The 23462-nt window shown below is 38.4% G+C and overlaps 4 protein-coding genes across 7 annotated transcripts; 3 read left to right on the forward strand and 1 right to left on the reverse strand.

Moving 5' to 3' along the window:
• Nucleotides 1-376: 376 nt before the first annotated feature.
• On the reverse strand, nucleotides 377-4056 carry LOC135166235 (homogentisate 1,2-dioxygenase). 2 transcript variants are annotated; one of them, XM_064128318.1, is made up of 9 exons: nucleotides 3645-4030; nucleotides 3447-3581; nucleotides 3055-3190; nucleotides 2837-2961; nucleotides 2479-2665; nucleotides 2221-2400; nucleotides 1772-1995; nucleotides 1555-1681; nucleotides 377-1222 (listed from the first exon to the last, which is right to left on the reverse strand). In XM_064128318.1, the coding sequence occupies exons 2-9, from the start codon at nucleotides 3462-3464 to the stop codon at nucleotides 897-899; spliced, it is 1323 nt and encodes a 440-aa protein (XP_063984388.1). In that variant the 5' UTR covers nucleotides 3465-3581; nucleotides 3645-4030; the 3' UTR covers nucleotides 377-896. The 2 variants fall into 2 exon arrangements, with proteins under 2 accessions (XP_063984388.1, XP_063984387.1); XM_064128317.1 differs by lacking the exon at nucleotides 3447-3581 and having other exon boundaries at nucleotides 3645-4056.
• Nucleotides 4057-4956: 900 nt separating this feature from the next.
• Nucleotides 4957-15531, forward strand: LOC135166231 (proteoglycan 4-like). 3 transcript variants are annotated; one of them, XM_064128312.1, is made up of 13 exons: nucleotides 4957-5048; nucleotides 5163-5470; nucleotides 9606-9726; nucleotides 10446-10707; nucleotides 12078-12261; nucleotides 12415-12581; nucleotides 12665-12725; nucleotides 12819-12949; nucleotides 13508-13772; nucleotides 14068-14390; nucleotides 14478-14653; nucleotides 14787-14986; nucleotides 15055-15531. In XM_064128312.1, exons 3-13 carry the CDS (start codon nucleotides 9640-9642, stop codon nucleotides 15290-15292), a joined length of 2094 nt encoding a protein of 697 aa, XP_063984382.1. In that variant the 5' UTR covers nucleotides 4957-5048; nucleotides 5163-5470; nucleotides 9606-9639; the 3' UTR covers nucleotides 15293-15531. The 3 variants fall into 3 exon arrangements, with proteins under 3 accessions (XP_063984382.1, XP_063984381.1, XP_063984383.1); XM_064128311.1 differs by lacking the exons at nucleotides 4957-5048; nucleotides 5163-5470 and adding an exon at nucleotides 5576-5994; XM_064128313.1 differs by lacking the exons at nucleotides 4957-5048; nucleotides 5163-5470; nucleotides 9606-9726; nucleotides 10446-10707 and adding an exon at nucleotides 11553-11712.
• A 297-nt stretch (nucleotides 15532-15828) lies between these two features.
• LOC135166233 (sialin) lies at nucleotides 15829-21525 on the forward strand. The gene is made up of 8 exons (XM_064128315.1): nucleotides 15829-16208; nucleotides 18517-18773; nucleotides 19264-19512; nucleotides 19583-19667; nucleotides 19770-19987; nucleotides 20088-20237; nucleotides 20314-20446; nucleotides 20735-21525. The coding sequence occupies exons 1-8, from the start codon at nucleotides 16184-16186 to the stop codon at nucleotides 21172-21174; spliced, it is 1557 nt and encodes a 518-aa protein (XP_063984385.1). The 5' UTR covers nucleotides 15829-16183; the 3' UTR covers nucleotides 21175-21525.
• Nucleotides 21526-21763: 238 nt separating this feature from the next.
• Nucleotides 21764-23157, forward strand: LOC135165783 (ER membrane protein complex subunit 4). The gene is made up of 3 exons (XM_064127409.1): nucleotides 21764-21962; nucleotides 22175-22446; nucleotides 22538-23157. The coding sequence occupies exons 1-3, from the start codon at nucleotides 21904-21906 to the stop codon at nucleotides 22729-22731; spliced, it is 525 nt and encodes a 174-aa protein (XP_063983479.1). The 5' UTR covers nucleotides 21764-21903; the 3' UTR covers nucleotides 22732-23157.
• Nucleotides 23158-23462: the final 305 nt, after the last annotated feature.

Here is a 23462-nt window from a genome sequence, read left to right on the forward strand (position 1 = left end):
TTGAGGCTCCTTTAAAGCGATACAAAAGTCATTAACTAGCCGAATGACACCATTGGATATTTATCGAATTTTATTTTTCTGTTCCTCTTCCGCATTTCAAATATTGACGCACATGCACATTAATGATTGCCACGGGGAGAAAAAGTTTAATAACAATTTCTTCGAAGTTTTATAATTGGCAAGCACATGTGGGATTAGTCGAGCTGATGGAAGGGGACAATATATTGGCCACCATGGGGTCGTTTAATTTCGGTCGGTCTATTGTGACCCCATTAGCGATAGGTAAAATAATCATTAGCATAACCTTGGCTGACATATTGGCCGGCATCGACCCGACGAGGTTACAACTGGTATTTCGGGATAAAATTAACTCGACTGTTATATCTCAGAGTATTTTTTAATTTATTCATATCCATGATTTTCCATTACAAATTTATAAATTTTCAGAATTTTTAACGGTAAACTGTTATTTAAATGTTTCTCCATTTATGGACACCCTTAAACTTCAATTTTAAGAGTCGCGTCAAGAAGTAATGGATTACCAAACAAGTGCGGTAAAAGTTCTCTGATAAGTCTTTCTAATTAGTAATTAATCAACGACCGACAATTCATCGAGTGATCGTCCTCTGGTAACCAACCGGCCCACCATTCAGACCATCAACCGATATGGCAGGGACATTTTTCCCGGCAAATTACGGATCGCAGCCCTCATAAATTATCATTAATGAGGGCCACTGCGTACCATATAATGGCTCATAACATGTACGAGTGCATGAAACATAATTGCGTCCACAGAAACATAATTGCATCCACAAAAACATAATTGCGTCCACGTCTCAGACCATTCCCCATAATGTCCAAGCTCCATTCGGAAGGTACACCAGCAAAAGAGGAAATCAGAGAGCTGATTCAGATCCATGACTAGACCTAAAGTGTTTCTCGAGCCCTCCCCAACAGCCCAAGTAATTTGGATCCAGTTTGCTGTTGGTAGCACCCCAGGAGGTGAGGCCCATGCAGAGAGATGTCTCAAACATGAAGGCCATGGTGCCCTCCGCAATTTTCTCTGGCATCAGGTCAGCATTGCTGGCTCCTTCGAAGCACTTGGCATCAGGACCATGAGGTGTCATCACAGTGTGAAGAGATGCTCCTCCAGGCTGAAACCCTTCCTCCTTAGCCTCGTACTGGCCCTTTATCAGGCCCATAAATTCACTCATGCAGTTTCCTGGAATTGGACAGAAGAAATTACATGAAAATCTTACGGAATTCTGGGATAACTACATTCCCGGGAATTCGATGGGAGAAATTGACGAAAATTCTGAATTTTCACCGAGAATCAGAGCCGTAACGAATTCACGTGTAAAGTCACTCAACCAACTCCACGGTCCCATAAAAAACTTGGAATGAAGAAGTAGTAAAGTGAGTTGTACTCTATCATACAAACGATTGATCCAGAGATACCTCCATTATATAAAATCAGATTTTATGGGGCAATTATAATAATACAATGCACTCGAAGATTATCATGAGGACATGAATAAATTTTTGGATACTCACTGTGATAGTACGGTGGGCGGAAAGTGTTCTCTTGGACGGACCATCTGGGTGGAAATATGACGAAATCAGCGATAGCTGTCCCTGGTTTTGAAGAGGGACAAGTGAGAACGGTGAAGATCGACGGATCCTGAGAGCGGAATAATTTCAGTAAAATTAACAACTGTAATCGTAGGATTCACGTGTCGAATCACTGAGGATAAATGGCCTCTGGACTTACGCAGTGATCGAATGAGACGGAATTTATGACCATAAAACGGTTTAAATCGTATTTATAAGGGACATAATTGCCGTGCCAAGATACCACATCAAATGGACTGCTGTCTCTTTCGAAGGAGAATAGTTTTCCCTGATATTTTGAGTAAATTTTGAATTTTAAATCGCAATCTTCGTAGCAGGCGACTGGTGTGAGAAAGTCACGAGGATTAGCTAAGCCATTAGCCCCTGAAAATAATGTTAAAAGTCTTATCATAGAAATAATTTACGACACCTCCCATTATTTGGAGAATGTGGTGTCCAGCGATTATTTTGTTCAATTTTCATATAGAAACTAGAAATTTATAGATAAACATTGAACAGAATGATCGTTTTAGATAATGAAGACGATGGAGTCGGGCCTTAAAATTTCTTTTGATGAGTATAATAATTAGAAAGTAGTGAAGGTCTCACCAATCGGTCCGAGATGGGGCAACTGAAAGTGATTATCAAAAACCTCGAGAATATATCCCCTGGATGGACCAAGAACACTCACAGAGAATTTCATTCCCTGTTGAATGACGCAGATTTCATTAGGCTCACACTGAATTTTTCCAAATTCCGTTCTAATCATCAAAGTGCCGAGCTGTGGCACTAAATCAACAGTATAAAGGTTGTGCTATTAGTTCATTAAGATTCTTTCAACTGAGGACATATGGACAATTGATTTACCGATGAGGAAATCACCATCAGCGTTGTAGAAAGCCGAGTCTTTCATGGAGGCATTACATAGATAAACGTGGATGGCAACTCCATTCCTCACGGATGCATCTCCAGCTCCACAAATTGTGTGGAGACCCTCGATAAAGTCAACGGGGGAGCCTTGACGAGTTGGAGCATCAAAAGCCCTCCAACGGAGCTTCAAAAATATTATTTATGGAATAAATAATTTTGGCGATAGCCTAAATGACTCTAGTGGTTCGATTGGTTGATTATTGATTGAATAACAATCGATTAACTATTTATCCAGTGGTCAAACACTGATGGACAGATCAACGGATCATGTCAACAGTAGAAAAAAGATACTCACAGGATTTGGATCGAAATTTCTCCAGTCGTGGCTCAATTTTGTCTTCTCCACTCGTTCATATCGTCCATGACAAACAGATGGCTTGATCCTGTAAAACCATGTGCGTCTATTTTCATCTCTAGGTGCTGGTTAAAAAGAAAAAAATCTTTACTATCCAACACACGTTATTCTTCCTTCTTTCAGCACTGAATAACAACTTGTAAATGCTGAAACTTTACCAGTGAAAGCTGTGCCCGACAGTTGCTCAGCGTAGAGACCATAGGGACACTTTTGTGGAGTATTCTGGCCTTGTGGTAGAGAGCCTGGACATCGAGGATCTTCACTCGCGAACTCGTTTCCAAAGCCGGAGAGATACTGCAAATCAGATGATTCAACTGAGTGTGAAGAAAATTAGCCTAGAGGGAATTAAAATGAACCGCTGCAAACGTCAAGATATCCCGACCAAATGGTGCAATTCGGATAAATCAGGTCTCAATTTCGAGCTTTGGAAAGCACCTTGAAAATGAAAACAAAAATTCCAACTTTCACTCTGCCGTTATCGAAATATTGACGATTTAAGCCGGTTCGTCGTACCCCCATTAAACTAAATTATTCTTGTGGCTGTTGGAACCTTCAGATCAGACTCCATCCTCACGATTGAATTGACTTTACACTCCAGATATGGGCGAGAGTTATCAGAGCTGTTCGCAAGATCATTTATCGAGGAACGTCACAATCAACGATAAGTTCAGAGACACAATAAATTCTGTTCAATAATAACGAAATTTAGGTTTAGTTGAAAATATCTAAATGAAAATTAAATGCATACCTGAAAATTGTCTTTCATGCTGACTTCTTGGGACACGATTAACATTGAAAACACCTTGAATTCCTCATTTTATAGAAGAACCACTAGCTGACCTTAGACGCACCATGAACAGGATTTTATAATTATGCGCGAACGTGTTTACGAAGCATCGATATCATCCAATCAAAGGAACGAGAGAAGTAGGCGCGTCTGGATGGAAAAGCACGGCACCAGTATGTGATACTCACATGTGCAAGGGCCACTATTCCACTATTTATTTATTGGACGAGCCTCCAAATGACGTATAAAAAATAATGAAGAGGAATGATGGTATATTCCAGCCAATTCACCTCTGCATTATTAAATTTCTCGCAATTTCTTTATATTCTGGCACAATAAGACATTACTTAATTTCATTGTATCATAAAACCAAAGAACTGAACCAGAAGAATCCTCTTTCTCCGAAGAAACTGCGCATAATTAGCGAGTGAAAAAAATTTTATGGATAATTAAATGCGGGAGAATGCAGTTTTTGTTGGGAAGATTTTTTGACTTGAGATAATCTTCTAGATTATTAAATAATATTAATACGTCGTGATTTGATCTAAATGGTAAATGCGCAGTTGCTCTAAATTTGCTCGGAATTAATTCGAGAGCAAACACGTTATGACAATATCGAATGTAATTATTGTTGAAAAACAATATCGCTGTTATTCTCATTAATTCACTGAATTCGCGAGATTGAAACTGGATTTTTAGATTTATGGAATCTAACGAGTCTCTTTCACATCAACAATGATGATGAACTAAATCAAAAACGTATGAAATGACGTTTATATTTATTTTTATACTCGTCAAGTGAGGATTGCAATGAATCATTTAATTATAGGAGTTAATCTCTCCTTTCACTTTCTACTATTTTTCAGACAAAAATCCCGCTTTTTGATGACTCGAATCTCGATGAAAATTCAACTTTCGAGGTGGCTTGATTAATATTAATGTATGCGTGGGGATAAAAATTATAAAATGCCAGTGATTTGATAGAAAACTCGATCAACCGGTGTCTCGCGTTTTATCACCTTTCTCGGGACAAGTGGTATCGGGCGTGCAATATTTTGAACTAAATATCCCTTATCACTACATGACATTTATCATTTCACTCCCCCAAAGGCTGAATTCTTGCGACATTGTGATTATAATTATTCCGAAGTAGATTCGCAACTATTTGAGGAAAAAAATTGAAATCATGTCGAGTGAATTTGTGATGATCTACCAGTGTAATGCACCAGTCAATTTATCTACTATCTGATTTATCTGATTTACAGTTATCCGCGCCTGCAGGATGAGAGACAAGAAAACTAACATTTCATCGAACGACCTTGCGGATTCTCCAGCGGGATCTCGCCCATTATTAACTATTTTTAGGTGCGAACTGAATTTTTATAAATTTTAATTTCTTCTGAACTGAACTCGTCGACTGGTTTGACAGCGTATATTTAAACAAACGCAAATTTTAAAGGCCTTTCTTCTTGATTTCAGGGAACTGCAGGTCGCCAGACATTAAATTTCTCCTCTCCCCGCACCTATCGATTATCACCCAATAAATCTCCCCCAACGCAACAATGAATTCCCATTGAAATCACATTAGTCGCTATTACCCAACGTATCCGAATCTCCCACCTTTCATTCCCTACCTCCAAGTTCCCATTCATCCGGTCGACACGGATATCCGCGACTATCAGCTGCACCCGCGTCAAGAGCCTCCCGAGCAAGTGGTAAAAGCAGCACGCGAAAGAGTCCAACAGCCATCCCTAGAGAGGGGCCGCCGAGTGAAAGATGAAAAGAGTGTGAGTGAGAAAACTTCATGTTTATAAAAAATAAAAAAAAAGGGGAAAGAAAGAGGATCGTACCGGTGGCAGCGAGGCATGAGGTTTAATCCCGTGGCCAGTAACTCGCCAGTACTGGATAGGATAGAGACAGGTGGACTGTGGAGCACACGAGAGTTAAAGCCAGAGTACCGGTCTACCGCCTCGCCTCAAAACTTTACCGGTCGTGAGTTCGTTGTCCGAGATTAAAATTCATTTGCTAAATCATCACGATAAAATTTTATCAAAATGCAAATTCAAGGCGCCTTGAATTGTGGTAAATTCAGATAAATATTGTACCATTATTAATTGGTAGCCCACATTCACCTGGATCCCAGTGCCAAGTCGCGTGTGAATCCTGTTCAGGTTTAATGTGAAAACGCAAATCGTGGGGGAGTCACGTCTTTACCCACATTTTTTCACGCAGTTTGTTTGATAAAAAAAAAATCAAGTTGATGAGACTGATGAGAATTAAACTCACGGAACATCATCGATATCATCGATAGGTGAGTCGTGCTCCTGTCAATGAAATGCGAAATTTTGTGAGGGAGGATGGGTCGAATAAGTGTGACAGCGACTTCACAATGAAGTCGACTCTTCCAAATACGTTATTAAAATCTGAAATTGAGCGAGTTTCTCTGCATGCATCGTCTTCCACGCTATTCAACCATGAAAAACCCATCTCACTCCGTTACTTTTCAACTACCACCGTTATAAGAACCAACGCATACAGATACTTCTCGCGGTGTTTCGCGTTTTTAGCGCAGTCTCGTAATTTTTCAAAATAAAGAGAAATTTTGATCATTAAATTAGAAGATAAATATCAGGACAATTGCACACATGACGTGGGGCACGTGTCAAAGTAAATTGATGCCATTCTTTCATCTTTCAACTGTTAAAAGTGGCACATGACAATTCTCTCGTTACAGAGAAAACAATGTGCGTAAAGTACACATGCGGTACATAATTCCGAAGACTTTGCGCAGAATTTACTTGTGGTAAATAATTTCTATACAGTTATTTGCGTTTGTTATTTTGACGTGAGTTGAGAGTAGATTTTAGGGAGCATGAGAAGTAGGTTAATATGACGAGAAAAAATATCTACGCGAAATTATTTTAAAAAATCATCTTCGTGGATTTTTTTACTCTGGGCTCCATGTCATTGTATATACCAGAACTAGTGGAGCGAGATTCTCGAATTCCCGAAATTTTCACTCGTTCCGTTCCATTTTGCACATCCCATTCCCAGTCGTGAGAAATCGAATGTAACAATTGTCTCTATTGTTGGGATTTTTTTACTGCTGCATAAAAAGCCAATTGACGATTCCACGCTGTCAATTGCCCGCTCATTATCCAGTTTATTAAATCCAACGATAAAAAAAAATCAAGAATTTACGAGCACTTTCATTCCTCTTTTTCACCATTTTTTTTTTCATTCACATAAATAATTGAAATTATCACGCAAATCAAAGTGCATTTGACGGGTAAAGCGTGGAATTATTCTTAATGAAAATTAAATTAAAATTATCCAAGTTAAATAAATTGATGGTATCTGCAATGAATTTTTTCACTGATAAAACATTTGCAAAAATGAAAGAAAGAAATATTTTAAAACGATCGAATTATTAGGAGGCAATTCTTATGATCTTTGAATTATGTTGATTATTATTCTAGATCTCCCCAGGATCAATAAGACTGTCATAATTGGAGCCTTATTAGACCCCCCTAGGGACGACTCGGAAATAGTCCTATCTCAAGCAAATGAATATTTGATAATAATAATAATAATAATTTTAATAATTTTAATTATTCAATTTTGATAAGAATAATTTTATTTTTCAGTGTTAACAAGTCAAACGTCGCATTGAATTTATGAAAGTTTTCAGCGTTTGCATTATATGCAGGGCATCCGGTGTCCATTCACGCGGGTGAAAACATTGTGATGGAAAAAGGAAAATAAATTGAAGAAATGGGGATCGAGGATGGATACACACTGGTGTCCTTCACCTACATGCCAGGTTATCCGTATCAGAGAGGGACTGCGCGTCACTGGGACGCTCGAGAGCTTCACAAAAATCCGAAAAAAAAAAATTTACCTGTCGATGTGGAATATTGGAAATTGTCACGTTTTATTTGATTGAGATGTAAAAGCGTTTCGAAATCTCCCAGAGTGTCCAATTTTTATTGCGGGAGAATGAAAGTTTCGAGGAGGAGAGAAAGAGAGAGAGAAACAGACAGGGCGACCAGGGTAGGGATATAAAAATAAAAAATGTCTGGATAGGTCCGAAAAGAAAGTACGTGGCGTGACAAATTGTCACAATTTAACTCAACAGAGTTGACGGATTTGTAATTGTTGACCTTGCGGTGGCCTTCGTGGAAATTGAACGCGGAGAATGATCATTTGACGTAATGTCGATGTAGGTTCACATTCGTTCAATTTTCATGGCGAAGTTCAATGAACTTTACGGGAACGATTTCCTTGGGAGGTGCGAATGCAGAGCGACCTAGAGATTTTTATTTACACGAGATCAATGACGAGCGAAATTCAAGAGAAAAAAATGTTCCAGGACTGTCCTGTCATGAATAAATTATGAGGATTTTTTTTTTTATATGAATTGCCCTAGGAAAATTGTAACACTTTTCAGTTTTATGTAAAGTCTTTCCACAGTTTGAAATTAAATGCCCAATTTAGACCACAACCGTTTTAATAATAAAATAATTTCCAACTGTCAGGATAATAAAATGTTGAAATGAACATTCGAAATAATTGGAATTTCCCACCTGAAATAAGAGATCGCACGGAGAAAAGTTGTAGAATAGTCTCTCATATTGAATTGTTTTTCCCGTTTGAATTGAGGGACTTGCCTTCTCATCGTCTAATTCGTTCCCATAATCGTCAATGCACTTTATTAAAGAACTTTCAGTACATGAGTGCTGCGTACCGAATAATTATTCACGTAAGGGAATTCCTCGTGGAATTTCCCTCGCGATTGAATTTTATGTACAACTGGAGGCAGTTGATTCCACTTTCGCGAATGTCCGAGCCTAATTGTTTTGTTCCCCTAATTTAATTTTTTTTCACACATGCGGTCAATATTTTCGCTCTTCGGAGCGTCAGGAAGTTATAAAATTGGTCATTTAAATGAGAAATTAAGGTATTGCCCAATAGAATCTGTTTATTAGTCTAGAGAGTAAATAAAATTATTATGAAACGGTAGTCTCCGGAGGGTGCAATGATCCAGTCTCGTAAAATATTCTGTATTTCAAATGAAAAGTGTCTTTTAACGACTCCATTATATCAGCATAGTCCTGGGTACACCCTGTCCATTGACAAAAAACAATAGAAATTATTGAAACAGTGATAAATTTATTTCATACTTTCGTTCCACGAAATGATGCGAAAAAATATGCCCTAACAGTCGTAAAGTCCGGCCAAAATTTATGACTTCAATTATGCATTCGGTCTTTAAAAAAAAGTCCTTTCACCTCATCAATAACGATTTAAGTGAAAAATATACCTCAAATTGAAGGCAACACGGAAAGTATCTCAATCCTTCAAAGACTTATAAAGTATTGATTGACTATTGCATAAAATTCAAATTGATTAGGAAGTCCAACGGGCTATAGTGCTCGTATATAATCGAGTTAGAAAGCTGAACGCAGTGCAAAGATGCACCGAGGCTATCGCACTCTTCCATCTGGCAAAATGAACATTAAATACGAAGGACGATAGTTACAGAATTAAGTTGTATCAGTTTAAACATTAGATGATTCATCTTCTATCCAAATAGAAATGAAATTACTCGGAAAAGTTTATGGGGAGCAGTGAAAACAATTATTCTTGGCAAAGATCCATTTACTTCAGAGAGAATATTTCTCCAGTCAAGTCATTACTAGGCAATCCTTATTAGGGTTGAATTATGTTAATTATATTGGTCTAAAATATGGATATGTTAGTTGGAAACTTGAGGGAACTCTGTCAATAATTATGACAATTAAAAAATTCATCAAAACCTTTCCTCTAGCAAATTAGAAATGCAGAAAAAAATTAAAATCATTAACGAAGTTCATTTGATGTTCTGTGCAACGTAGTCATCCTCTCAATTTTTTTTTTCAGGATACCAAGAGAAGGAGAAAATGTTTCGTAAGAAATGGCGCGAGATCGTTTAGGATCAGACTACTCCGAGAGTATGAGCGACGCGACAACGTGCACCTGTACAACAACATCTCTAGACAAGGTATGACATTTTATCCTCAATTTCGATGATTAATAGTGACGCAACCTGACGAAGTAATTATCGTGATGATCAGATAATCGAACGACTGAGTTTTAAAAAATCCAGAAAATTATCTGACCAATTTCCACGTAGAAATGGGAAATGTTCGCGTGGAAAATAAGTAATTAACGCAGCTGAGGTAAAATGAGAGAAGAAAATATAAATAAAAGCAATGAAGATAAGGGAATAAGAACAAGTGTTAGATCTATAGAAATTCAAACACTCTTTCTTCCGTCAGAGACAGACGTATCACGCTGCGATTCTCATCATCCTCGAGCAAGTGTACAGATATGGTACACTAACTAACGAAATACGGATGAATTTTAACGAGAGTTTTCCCTCCTTCCCAGGAGCGATAAGCAAATCCAATGAGAAATTACTTTTGTACTTAATTCGAGGATTTATGTTGATTTATATGGCAGTCGGTTGATTTCATAGAAGATATTGTATGGGATTACGGGAAATGATCAGGATAATTGTGTACAGTACCGCAAAAACTGGCTGTTTTCACTTGTATCGTAATTACTATTTAAATGATAATGAGAATAGAAAATTTTTTATTTTTTCAAAGTTTCGTTGATGAATAAATTTTTTTTCTCACGTTCCTGAAGCACTCGAGTTCGGTTCAATTGATTACTCTGTCATGACAGCGTTAATTACCCATAAATTAACAATTTTAGTGTTCCCTACGGAGTTGCACAATGTTCCACGAGCCATTCTTCTTGCACCCGCCGACATCCCGTCCCCGAGACGGCATTTACATAAATCCAATGAACCCCTTCATCTCGGAATCTCCAAAACCGAAGGACGCCGAATCCTTCTATCTCCACAGCCCCCACGACCTCGTCTACACGAGGATAACTCGGCTATTCTGCGAGAACATGGATAAGTCCAGGCATGTGGAGCGCAATGGTATCGAGAGGAAGGACGAGACATTAACCGGTAAGTGTGGCATGTCCCAGATATCGAGTCGTGTCTTTGGTCGTCACTGCAGCAGCTGACGCATCATTATTCTCATATTACTCTTTTTCCCCCCGTTTATTCGATCGATATTCATGCTTCAATGGATCACGGATGTAAGTTATTGTGGACTTCCTGCGTATGTATAAGATTAGTAATCATGAAAATCGTCGTACGATTCGCTCAGTTTCACTTGGGCACGATAATTAATGAAAAATTATTGATTAAATCCGAAGGACGTGGTGAAACGTGCAGAATCAATCTCTCGTTCCTTTCTAAAAATTAAATTATGTTGATGACTAATGCTTTTAGCGAGTAAACGGGGAACTACATTGTCCGTTAATATTTTTATTTTATTTTGATAACTTGTCGTGATTAAGAATTTTTTAACGATATCTCCCCACTTTTTGCGATTTCCTCTGAAACGGTTGATCAGATTGACGTTAAAAAGTAATACTTTTATAGCTTTTATCGTTATTCAATGACTCACAAAGTGTCGGATGGGCAGAAAAAGTCTTTTCACAATTCGCTGTGATTTTAAATAAATAAATTAGCCGATCCATCAAAATTATAAATTAAAAACCTGCAAAAGTCTGCTCCCTTTGTTCGTTAATTTCCATTGTAGTATTTCGACAGCCACTGATTCACAAGAAAAATCGACAATTGTCAGAACTATTAAAGTTGTTATTCCCCCAAAATAAACAATCTAAACAAATACCAAATGGCCTGCTAGCACTGAAATCGATCGTCCTCATTTGTCGCTATTGTTTATCTACAGCTTGACAACTTGTCACTGTATCTAATCACAAAAGATTGCAAGATTCACCCCACCACATGGCAATGCATCTCGACCCGGATTATTGTCCCATCGTCAGTCTTCCCTAACCCATCGTCAGTACCCCATCCTCACGGAAAAAGGTAGACGAAACGGTTGAGATCGTTTCCATGAAGTTCAATTGAGTCTATCGATGGATCAGGAGACTAATGGTAAATCCATAATTCAGTAACAACGTTACATAGAGGATTTATTGAGAGCCCACAAGAACTGGACTGAACCTATCAGCCTACACGCAGAGAGGGACCTCATAAACCCCGTTATGCTCATATTAAGTACAAGAATTATGGGTGCTCTTGCTTGTCATGAAACCTCCAAGAGAAGAAACCTCATCAGCACTGGACATAAACCGAATTGAAGGATTTATGTCTCCCGGAAGTGACGTTTATTCTTTTTCTTCTATCGGATTTTATTGATGCGGATGTTATCACGCTTTATCGCCCTAATCGCCCGGATCAAATAAATTTTCAATCGATAAATAAAAACATTGAATAAGTATTTCTGTACTTTTTTGCAGTGAAAGTGGATGTACACATCAATAATGGAAATTTCAAGACCCTGAGCAACGGTAATTCGATAAAGTCGGACATAATCAAGGACACGGATCATGCTTATGAGCAGATCTGCATCAGGCCGGAAGAGACGGAGAGTGTTAAGTCGATTGGAAATAAAAAAATTCATGACGACGTTAATGGAAGCGGGTAATTAAAAACCTCATAATTCATTTCAATTAATTAAAATCTTGTTTCAGCCTTTTTTAATGTCTATGAAACTCTTATTCTTGAAAAATTCGACGCGTTGGAAAGACGAAACAGTTCGAACTAAAGTGTCAATATTTTTTCGAATTTTCAAAGTCGTTTGAGAACGAGCGAACGAAGATTCAGCAGATCAAGCAGCGGCAGTGAATCCTCCCAACTCAGCAGTGAAATTCACTATTCCTCAGCCACGTCAACCCCTCCATTATCACGCAACAGCAGTAATGAACATCTTGGAAAAATTCCAAAGCCCCCAGAATTACCAGGTACATAATAACCCACCACAATCCATAAACTCCGCTAACCCAAATTGAAAAAAAACTCTTGATAATTAATTCAACGTTTATAGAGAGGAATAGCGCAACACCAGAAGGTGAGAAGAATTCGAAATCATCGGCAAATGGTCCCAGGTAAGTGGGTCGATATCGATCGAATATAATAACCATGAAAAGAGGAAAAACAAATCTGTAATCATGTTAATCCCATTTCATTTCTCCCTTCAGCATCGTAAATCCACCACCACCACCGCCCCCACCACCACCTCCAGACACTGATGATTCCTCAAAACTGAACGACATGAGCGAGAAGATGGACAGCAAGGATACCAAGAGTGAGAGTGAAAGCACTAGTTCAGGTTGGTGACAGTATTCGAATAAAAATTATTCTTTTCCTTGCACTTTGGTCCTGGACAAAAAATCAGGTGTGAAAGGCACAATCAGCGACATTTAAATCTCATACGGAAAAAACTCGTTCTCCAATGATTTCACGACAGTTTATCGCCTTTCCCCCCCCCCTTCCTCCCTCCCCCACCCCGCGGAAAATCAAGCTGTAAACTGATAATGGAATAAATCAATTGGTGGTAACCGGCCTAATTGGGCGCAATGACCGTGCCAGTTTGGCAAGACAATTTAATAGTTTAAAAATAATCCTTTTAATTGGCCCGTTAACGCGATTATGGATGCGTCCATTACTAGACCATATCGTTCCACCAGGCATACAATATACTTACCTAGATTTCACTTGTGCTTTAATCATGAAAACGTGCATACAATTCCCTCTTAAGTTTATAACGTAATTGACCATTCCACTATTTCAGAAAATAATCCATCAACACTTCAAATGCCCCTATGGACTAAATTTCCCCTACCTCTTATTTACGTTTAAAATCTTTCATTTTTATGTTGCGGAACAGCGACCAACAAGTCCGATGTATCCTCCGAACAAGCCCATCAGTGTCTACCGCAGGCGGAAGTTGTAACCGCGGTTAGTGCCTCGTGTACAGAGACTGAGGATACCAAGCAGTGCCAGGTGACACACCTGGTCAATAAGCACATGGTGTTGCCATTCATACCACCGAAATTCAACAATGCAGCCGATTCAAATACATTGCTCAAGCCGTCGGAGTATTTGAAGAGTATCTGCAAGGCATCGGGAAAAAATACATTGTCGAAAGCACGGTCAGTGATTATTCTATGACATATCAATTGTGAAGTGACTGAATCTGGGGAAATCAGTGAATTCATGAGAGTTTTTGTGGAATTTTGTGCAGCTGCTCAGAGAAAAAGTTTCAAATTTTGTAAAATTCGTGATTAGTCATGAATTAACAGATAACATCGCCCTCTCTCTATTTTTTTTTTTCTCAAAGAATTGTTTATGTTTATATTAACCCTCGGGTAATGCTCTGGCGCCTTTCCCTTTACCCCTCGGCCATCCTTAGTGGTAATCATCCTCAAGTATTAATTTTCAAAACAGATCAGTCGACAATTTGGACATTCAAACACGAACAGAAGAGGAGGAGGTGGTGCAGTGTCCTTCCGTAAATCCACCACCACCGGGGCCACCTCCACCGCCCCTTCCGCCCCTCCTAATACCAAAAGACACATCAGCAACAGTATCATCATCGTCAGCTGTAACGAATAATCACGAAACACCGGAGACCCCGAGGACACCCCAGCCCTTGGCAACAATCAGCATCCAGGACTTAACGAGTGTACAACTTCGCCGTACCAACATCAAGATGCATGCAACAAAGACATTCTCAGCTCCACCACCTCGCAGTGTGTCCATGACCAATGGTAATGATGGGTTCGACGACCGTCATTTCCTGAGACTCTAATTACAGATTAATGTTGTCTTTTATCTTATGCTGTGGCTTCTTACAGTGTCAGAACCCTTTTTCGTCCAGAAAACTGATCTCATAGCTGAGCTTAAACTTGCTAAAGACATCCCAGGAATAAAGAAATTCAAAGTGGAGATGGCCAAGGTGGAGAAGAAACAGGAGCAAAATCTCATATCAGAAATTAGTAAAAGTTTCAGTGTCTCAAATTTTGTTGATCAAGTGAGTAAAATAAAGTAATAAAATTAATTCCCAGAAAACAGGGCATCAGTAATTTGTTGACTAATCGTCGACATGTTGTTTTCTGGGAATCAAAATAGAATAATTAAAATAATTATGTCCATTAAATCATCAGATACCAGAGAGAGACAGCGCTGGAAATATAATTCCCATTTGGAAGCGGCAAATGCTGGCGAGAAAAGCAGCAGATCGTGCAAAAAAAGAACTGGAGGAGCAAATAGCCCGGGAGAACGAAGAGAAACGACAAAAAGCCATTCCACCGTGGAAGAGGCAATTGTTGGCGAAAAAAGATAATTACGATGAGAAAGAAAAGAAGTAATTTATTGATATGAAAAATTAGGGTGTTCGACCATACAATGAACTAATAATGTTAAATATTACAGAGCAACCGTAGCAGTCCCTCCTACTCCAGTTGCTCCAGCACCCCCACCAGTTAAAATCGACTTAGTACCTGTTCAAAAAAGGGATGCCCCTGCCGCAACAAGGCCAAAGGAAGTGAAAGTGGAAGAAGAAAAGAAACCAGTACCTACCAGGGACAATGATTCCGACGACGATGCCCCAATTATTCCATGGCGTGCACAATTGCGAAAAACAAACAGCAAATTAAATATTCTCGACTGATTAATTAATCAGCAGTATAAATTCACTGTCCAAAATCAACACAACAACTGAATGAAGCATTGACCTACTGTTTTATAATATGAATGAGCTCCAGAGCAATGAATTTTCATGATTGTGTTTGATCATTCGATTGATCATTCAATATCCTATGTACTTCATCTATATAAGTATATGGACATAATCGACAGAATACTATTAAGATCCATCATCAATGTAAATAAAATGTCAGTTTATCATTACGTTGGGACGTCGTGGTTTTGGATTGAATGAAAATCGATGGAAATTTGAGGGAATCGCTCCTCACTTAAAATCGGTGGTTGTGGCAGGGGGTGAGGGAGAGAGAGAGACAGGAGAGGAGGAGGGGGTGGGGTGCCTGATGATGATCTCGGGGTATCTGTTGTTCCTCATCCATCAACGAGAAATTTTTATCTCCCTTCTGTTCAACCATTCAGCGGTTTCATCTAACATTTGTACAAACGGTCTTCCCCGATGCGCTATAATACTGGCCCGTAAACTTCTTCCTATATATACCTTCGCGCTCTTCAGGACGCGGGCTCAGTCAGTATCACGACGCCGGCCAGTGTGTTGTGCTGTTTGCCTCGAGTATACAATTTTTTTTCTCACGTTTTATTACGTAAAAAGAGAACAAATATTGGCATTAACTTACTTGACTTGTGCCAGAGGAGCGAGAAGAAATTAATCACCGGATTACTTTGACGTTTTGATTTTTAGAATATTTATTTTCGAGGGCAGGAGGAAATACCAACGACCGGCCGGTGTTCATTTGATTCTAAACTATTAGGAAGTCTCTTCTTTTCAACTTTATTTTTTAATTACCGACGTGGTAACCCGTTTTTTATTTGTTTGTTTATTTAATTTATTGTGCTTAATATGGCGTCGTCTCAAAAAATTTTTGGTAAGTGTTCAGTGGATTTATTGGAATTATCCAAATTTGCGCTCTCATTCTTTAATTTGTAAAAAAACTGAAATGAAAATTTAACGCTGCGAAATGGAATTCTTTCACTCGTCCAGTTCACATTGTGGTTTTTTTCTTTCGCTTTGCAATTCAAATATTTGATAATTTATCCCAGATATTTTACATGCAAAAGCAAAAAGTATGTGATCATGAAATGAAAATTTTTGAAATAAAATGAACAGTGTTCATTATAGGTCAGGTAGGTCTTCTATGAAATTAGGACATGCATAACAATAACAAAAATTTTCACTCTACCATGGAAATCGTCATTTCATTGGATAATTCGTCTCTGCAATGACAGAAACACGTGTTGATTACACTTGAGAAGGACGTTCAAAGATAATTGAGGTCAGTGTCCATTTTCTGGAGACGAATTACTGAAAATTAAAATAATATTCATGTTCCCTATAGCCGGCTCCAAAGCTCTCACGACCAATTGAACAAGTGTCACTCGTAGCTTGAGGATAACTTGTAGACACGCTATTCGTGAGTCATGTTCGGTACAAACAGTTGCTATTACAGGATTTGTTTTCTTCAAAATTAATTGTTGTCGATGTATATGCGCTAGCACTGGCGGGAATAATAGCCCGATTCAATTACAAGAATGAATAAACTTGCGTGACGGACACTAAGAAAAATATTCTGCCAATCAGATATGCTCCTGACAAGAATTCAGCAGCGAAATTGTAAAACTAAATCTGGACTTATCCCCGAGTCGTTTTTTCGACGAATACCTCTGAATCTACGAGAGATATTAAAATTTTTATAATGACATTTGTTGTAATGCTCCAATCGCCCGACAAAAAAGGTCCCAATAAATATTTTGCCATCTCCCCCCAATTTCGAGATATTCCTCAAAACCAGGTCAATAGTCAAAAGGGTATTATCTGGTTTTATCACTTCGCTACTGAATTTGCATCGCGCAATTATCTGATAGAAAAAAATGACTGAATTTTTACTCAAAGTCAATCGATGGAATTTTCTAGAAATAGCCTTACATATTTTACATATCTCTAATCAGCACTTTCCCTTCGTTTCCCTTACATATTAAAAATGTTATCTACCTCACAGACCAACTGATATTATAGAAATATCATTTAACTGTTGGCTACGTAGCCAAACCAAAATTGTAAACACGGATACATAGCAATGAGGTATGTTCTGACGAATTACCGGGGGCTTCCGATTGCGTCCATTGAATTTCCGTTCAATCACCAATACATCTACCCAAGATAAATTTAAAATAAAATAAAGAAGCGCGTAACGGTAACAATTGGCCATAACTCAAGTTGAAAAATAGTTTTTTTTTTCATTCGCCTGGGGAGAAGCGGTGTGCGGAAAATTAGTTATTGTTACACAACAGAGTGACTGTCGGCATTTTTCTTTGAAGAAATTCACTGCAGAATACTAATTTACTACACCAGAAACCGTTCAAGTGTTTATCACCATTTTTTATTGCACCTTTTTTTCTCAAAAATGTTCGAATAATTTATCAGACAGAAAAACGTCTACTGAATGAAAATTTACTATCCCATTTCACTGTCATTTATCAACAAAATGATGCATTAGCATAAGGATGATTATAGAGGGGTGAAAATGACATGTCTGGACACTGGCAATTATCCACCCACACGGGGAGATCTGATTCACTCGATTAGCTTACGATTAAATACAATATGAAACTTCCCGTTTGTATATCCGTTTTGTCTCAAGCATGACAATTCAAACATTATTTATCGTTTTTTACACCTTTACTTCGAATTCAAATATCGCAAATGAATTTGGCCTCGGCCTTACAACGGTACAAGGCTGCGAACACTATAAATAAATGCAGACAGAGTGGACGTTTATTTAAACATATATTTGTGACGTTAATCGCACTTTGAAAATGAATTGTTTCACGTTTCCTGCATTGGAATCGGTGAATGGGAGAACAATTACGAATAGAAAACAAAATTGGTCTATTATTTTGATAAATATATGACGGCCAGATGGTCGAGTGGGAGAGGATTAAAATTTACATTGGCAGAACTCCACGTATTCACGAGGAATCCAGAAGTGCCAGAAGAAGCTCTGGCAAATGCCCAATTAATAATTTCGATTGAATGAAAGAAATTATTCTGACTGATTTGCTCAGATTTTGAGTTATCCCTCGGTCCATTTACGAAATACTTAAATAATTATCAGCAGAAGTTAATAACTAAATAAATATTGTTACTGGGTCTCAGGAATATTCGACGTTTTTCAGATCGTTTAACATGCCGTCAAGTATTGAACATAATGGTGATACTAGGATTTATGCTCAATTACATGCTCAGAGTGAATCTCACCATAGCTATTGTTGCAATGGTCTTTCCAAATAACTCGACACATTCCAATTTAACGCATGGTAATCACGAATGCTCCGGAGGTACAGCAGCCGTGAATTTAAACAATTCAACGATAATTCATGATTATGGAGGAGGACCAAATCAGTCAGAAGCATCTCACAACAGTCATGAAGAGGTAAGGACTGATTATAATTCAAAGGCGATTGTTTTCTAAAAACTGTCCTTGATGATAACTCCTTCATTAACTGTTCACCATCGCAAGAAAAAATTATGATTCATGAGGCAATTATCACAATCCATTTTCTCCTTGTTTTTGATGATTTGTCAAGGGCTTGCGAATAATTCAGTGGTAATAGCCGAAGATATCCAATTAAGCCTGAGTTATTTCCTCTGCTTATTGAATTATCCTCTTCCCCATCTATTCATTTAATTAAGATATTTGTGATTGAAATTCCTAGTAAATTCTGACCGGAAGTTAATGTCGATGGAAAATTCCTTGAGCTCCTGCTCAATCTGGAATTATTAACGACAATTTCCTCAAAATTATCAACATAGCAGTCTTGTGATTAACTTGACTCATTGTAGTTGATAGAACGATTGGATAAATAAACAAATGAGTAAATAATTCATCTGGATCAGTTCTGTTTCCTCTTATTGTTTGTCAGGATGAAGAGAGGGCACAAACGAGATACGACTGGGACGAATACGAAGTGAACTTCATTCTGGGTGCTTTTTTCTGGGGATACATATGCACAGAGTTACCAGGTGGTAGATTAGCCGAAGTAATAGGGGCTAAACGAGTATTCGGATACAGTATGTTGATTTCAAGTATTGTAACAGTATTCACCCCAGTAGCAGCAACACTGGGGCCGGGAATGGTAGCAGCTCTTCGAGTAGTCTTAGGATTTATGCTGGTGGGTAGACAGTAGAAATCACCGCGATAATTACTCAGCTCCAATAACCAATTTCTGATTGATACTCAAGGGTGCAAGCTGGCCTGCTATCCAACCAATGACATCTCACTGGATCCCACCCATGGAGCGCAGCAAGTTCGTCTCGAATATGATGGGTCAGTTGGATGTACTGAATTAATCATTCCATAAAGCCCAATTCAATTGCTCCACTTTTGTCAATTACACGAGAACTCAAATGAACTATTTTATCGTCTCAGCGTCGTCTTTGGGAGCTGCCATAACGATGCCCATCTGCGGCTACCTCATCGCCTCCATCGGTTGGGAATCAGTTTTCTATGTAACGGGAGGAATTGGATTGGTCTGGAGTATAGCCTGGTTTATGCTGGTATTTGATTCGCCGGCGGAACATCCGAGAATCAGTGATGAAGAGAAAAAGTTTATTGAGGAGTCCATTGGCTCCACGTCATCCAAGAAAGTGAGTTTCTCCTCGTGGAGATTTTTCGTGAAAATTTTCCTCGTGGGGATGGGAAGAAATGGGCAATACATCTTTAGATGTCACGTGAGAATATTTTCAGGTGTTCCCTGTCCCTTGGAAATCAATTTTCACATCTCTCCCGGTTTGGGCAATCGTGATAACTCACGGATGCAGTGTATTCGGTTACTTCACTGTTGTCAATCAACTCCCAACGTACATGAAATATATTCTCGATTTCAACATAAAAGAGGTAATCCAGCATCACCGACTGCACCTACAGCCCATCCAACAGTTGTCGCTTCATTCATTTATTCATTAAATTTCAGAATGGTCTGTTGTCATCTCTCCCCTACATCGGCAAATACGTTTTTGCATTGGCAACATCGACACTGGCCGACTATCTTCGGAGAACCGAAAGGCTCTCGGTGACCGCAATCCGGAAGATATTCACGACATTTGGTGAGTTGTTGCAGTTGTACTACGTCAATTGAATTTGTAATTTATAGAACAGTGAGTCCCATCAACAATTCTCGTAGCAATGATCCATGCTGATGAATCGGCGGAATAAATTCACAATACCCAACAACAAGTCCCTGTCCTCAATTGCTATTGAGACAAACAGATCATCAGATCAATTCAATTTGTTATCCACCTCTAATTGTTGATAGTGCACTATTGACCTCAATGTCAATTTCCCTGTGACAAGTCGGTGATGATATTTGTTTATTTTTTTTGTTCATCATCAAGCTGTCATCACCCCCGGACTATTTATGATCCTCCAAGCAAATTACGGCTGCGATCGAACCTTCTCCGTCGCTATATTTACTATAGCATTGACCATCAATGGAGCTGTCACTGCTGGATATCTGGGAAATGGTCTTGACATTGCGCCAAATTTCTCTGGAACAATATTCGGTCTTGCCAATACTCTGAGCTCGTTGGGTGGATATCTTAGCAGTCTGATGGTGGGCATATTTACGTATAAAAATCAAACATATCATCAGTGGACATATGTCTTCTGGATCCTAGCAGTTACTTATATCACTGGAGCCCTGTGTTTCGCCTTCTTCGGAACTGGAGAGTTGCAAAAGTGGAATAGTCCGGAGGCAGACGATCCCAAAAAGACTGATGAAGAGAATGAAGACACGGATGAAGCTGTTCCCCTGAAGAAAATCACAGCTGCGTGATGTTTCTTTTTTATGTTTCTCGATGTTTTCACTGTATCTTTTGCATTATAATTTAATGTGAATATTAAGTGTTTTACAGCAAACATTCCCAATAAAATTATAGGGATGAAATAAATGGTTGTGTTGCGTTGAATGTGAAAAATTGAAAAATTTCATTTGTCAACCTCCACAGGGAGGTGTGGAGACAAATTACCTGATCAATACTTCTCACTCTAGGACAGCAAAATACGACCCTTCGCCCTGGAGGAATAATATACTATTTTAGGGACGCATTTCTGACCCAAGACCTACTATAAAAAATCTTTGTAGAAGAGAAATAATAAAGAGGTTATATTTAAATATTCTAGACAATATGACTTGCACATTAATTACAAGAATAAATAATGTAATAGACGTACAGATAATAATGAATTAAATAAATAAAAGAATAGTTTACGTCGCAACGAATAACTTTTGTCAATGGGTTTCAAACCGGACTAAAGTGGAGAATGAAAAGTCACCGTAAGATGGCGGCCCTGAGACACCGCGCCATCTACATCGTTAGTTGCTCAGTTCATTTTTTAAATAAATAATGCGTGTAGTCACCTCGTGTGCCGCTTGCGGCGCTAGTTGTGTTTGTGACATGTATGACACTAGTGGGTGCATATAACCCCCTTCATTGCATTAACTTAATATTTCTATTGAAACAAAATATTGAATGAACTCCAATTGTTATTAATAAGTGATCTAATGGCGTCTAATAAGCAAAATCAGAAAAAATTCAAGTGGACGCTGGACTTCGCCCACAGGTGAGTACCCAAAACATGAACTTTCAGTCATTAATGAGTGTCAATTATTCGTAAACTAGTGACAAGACCATGTACATAAATAAATAATCAGTGGAGCCTTGAAGTCAGGGTTGAAAGCTATTTCATGGAACTCCAATAGAAACAATTTTTGAAAGACAGTTCCGAGCTGTCTGTTGCAATCAATGGAATAGTCATTTAATTGTCTTTCTCAGGAACAAACAGGATAAAAATGCAGAATTGCCGAATCCTCCGGGCTACACTCCAGCAGCAAGCCTCTCCCAGAGTATTGAACACTTGAGAGAGAACGATTCGAATCATCTGATAATCAAAAAATCGTGGGATCTTGCACTTGGCCCCCTGAAGCAGGTGCCAATGAATTTGTTTATCATGTTCATGGCTGGCAATTCTATATCTATATTCCCTATCATGATGGTGGGGATGCTGATTATCAGGCCTGTCAAGGCCTTATTCACACTTCAGCAGAGTGAGTACTGGACCTTCAGAACCCCTTACTCCCCCTCAGAAAGCTAATTAATACAAATAGGTTTCACTAACGTTGAATAATTATTTTTCAGCATTCAAAGTGATCGAGGGAACGCACGCATTTGGCCAAAAGTTTGTATTTTTCCTGGGTCAACTAGTCAACATAGCCCTAGCCCTGTACAAATGTCAATCAATGGGCTTATTACCCACTCATGCCTCAGATTGGCTGGCCTTTGTTGAGCCACAGGCACGATTGGAATACTCAGGCGGTGGTTTAATATTTTAATAATTCTGTTCATCCAATTTTCTGTTCCACAAATAAATGGTATCACCTTTCAATGATTTCTTCAAGAATGCATGAGTTTTGTCTTTTTTCTGGGGAAGATTGTACGTCATAGGCATACCAAATAAACATCGTTGTTGTATAAATTATAATTTATGTCAATCTTGAAAAAGCCTTGAGCTTTTTGAAAAAATCCTGATTGGTTATTTGTTCCTGCGAATTTTTTATAACGTCCACTTGAGGAATTTAAAGATAATACGAATATAAAGTATTCAAAATTCATTTTTAACTTTATTTACAAAAATTTTCTTCTTCATATGTAAAATACATCAGCGTTCAGCAGTTTCTTTAAGAATTCATAAATTTTATTTTTCATTTCGGCAAGACAGTATTGGAAAAAAATACAGAATAAACATCGATATTACATAATTACTTATTTACATTTATAATTAATTTATTGAACTATTCGGAGAGTACATGACCATTTATTTCTTCTTATGGTCTTCAGCGAATTCCTTTAATCGGTCTAGAATTTTAGACGGCTCGTCCACTCGAGGAACCTGAAACATACCCCAAAATGATCCAAAAAATCCGGAGAATTATTTCTCCACCCACCGGCACTCACCTCATAATTTTGACTGATGTAAATCCCTGCATAAATGCCAATGCCCAAGGTTAGCTAAAAAAATGTATCCCATAAATTGCCAGAACATCCAGAGACACAAATCAACTCA

Source organism: Diachasmimorpha longicaudata, chromosome 9, assembly GCF_034640455.1.
Source record: "Diachasmimorpha longicaudata isolate KC_UGA_2023 chromosome 9, iyDiaLong2, whole genome shotgun sequence".
Lineage (NCBI taxonomy): Eukaryota > Metazoa > Arthropoda > Insecta > Hymenoptera > Braconidae > Diachasmimorpha > Diachasmimorpha longicaudata.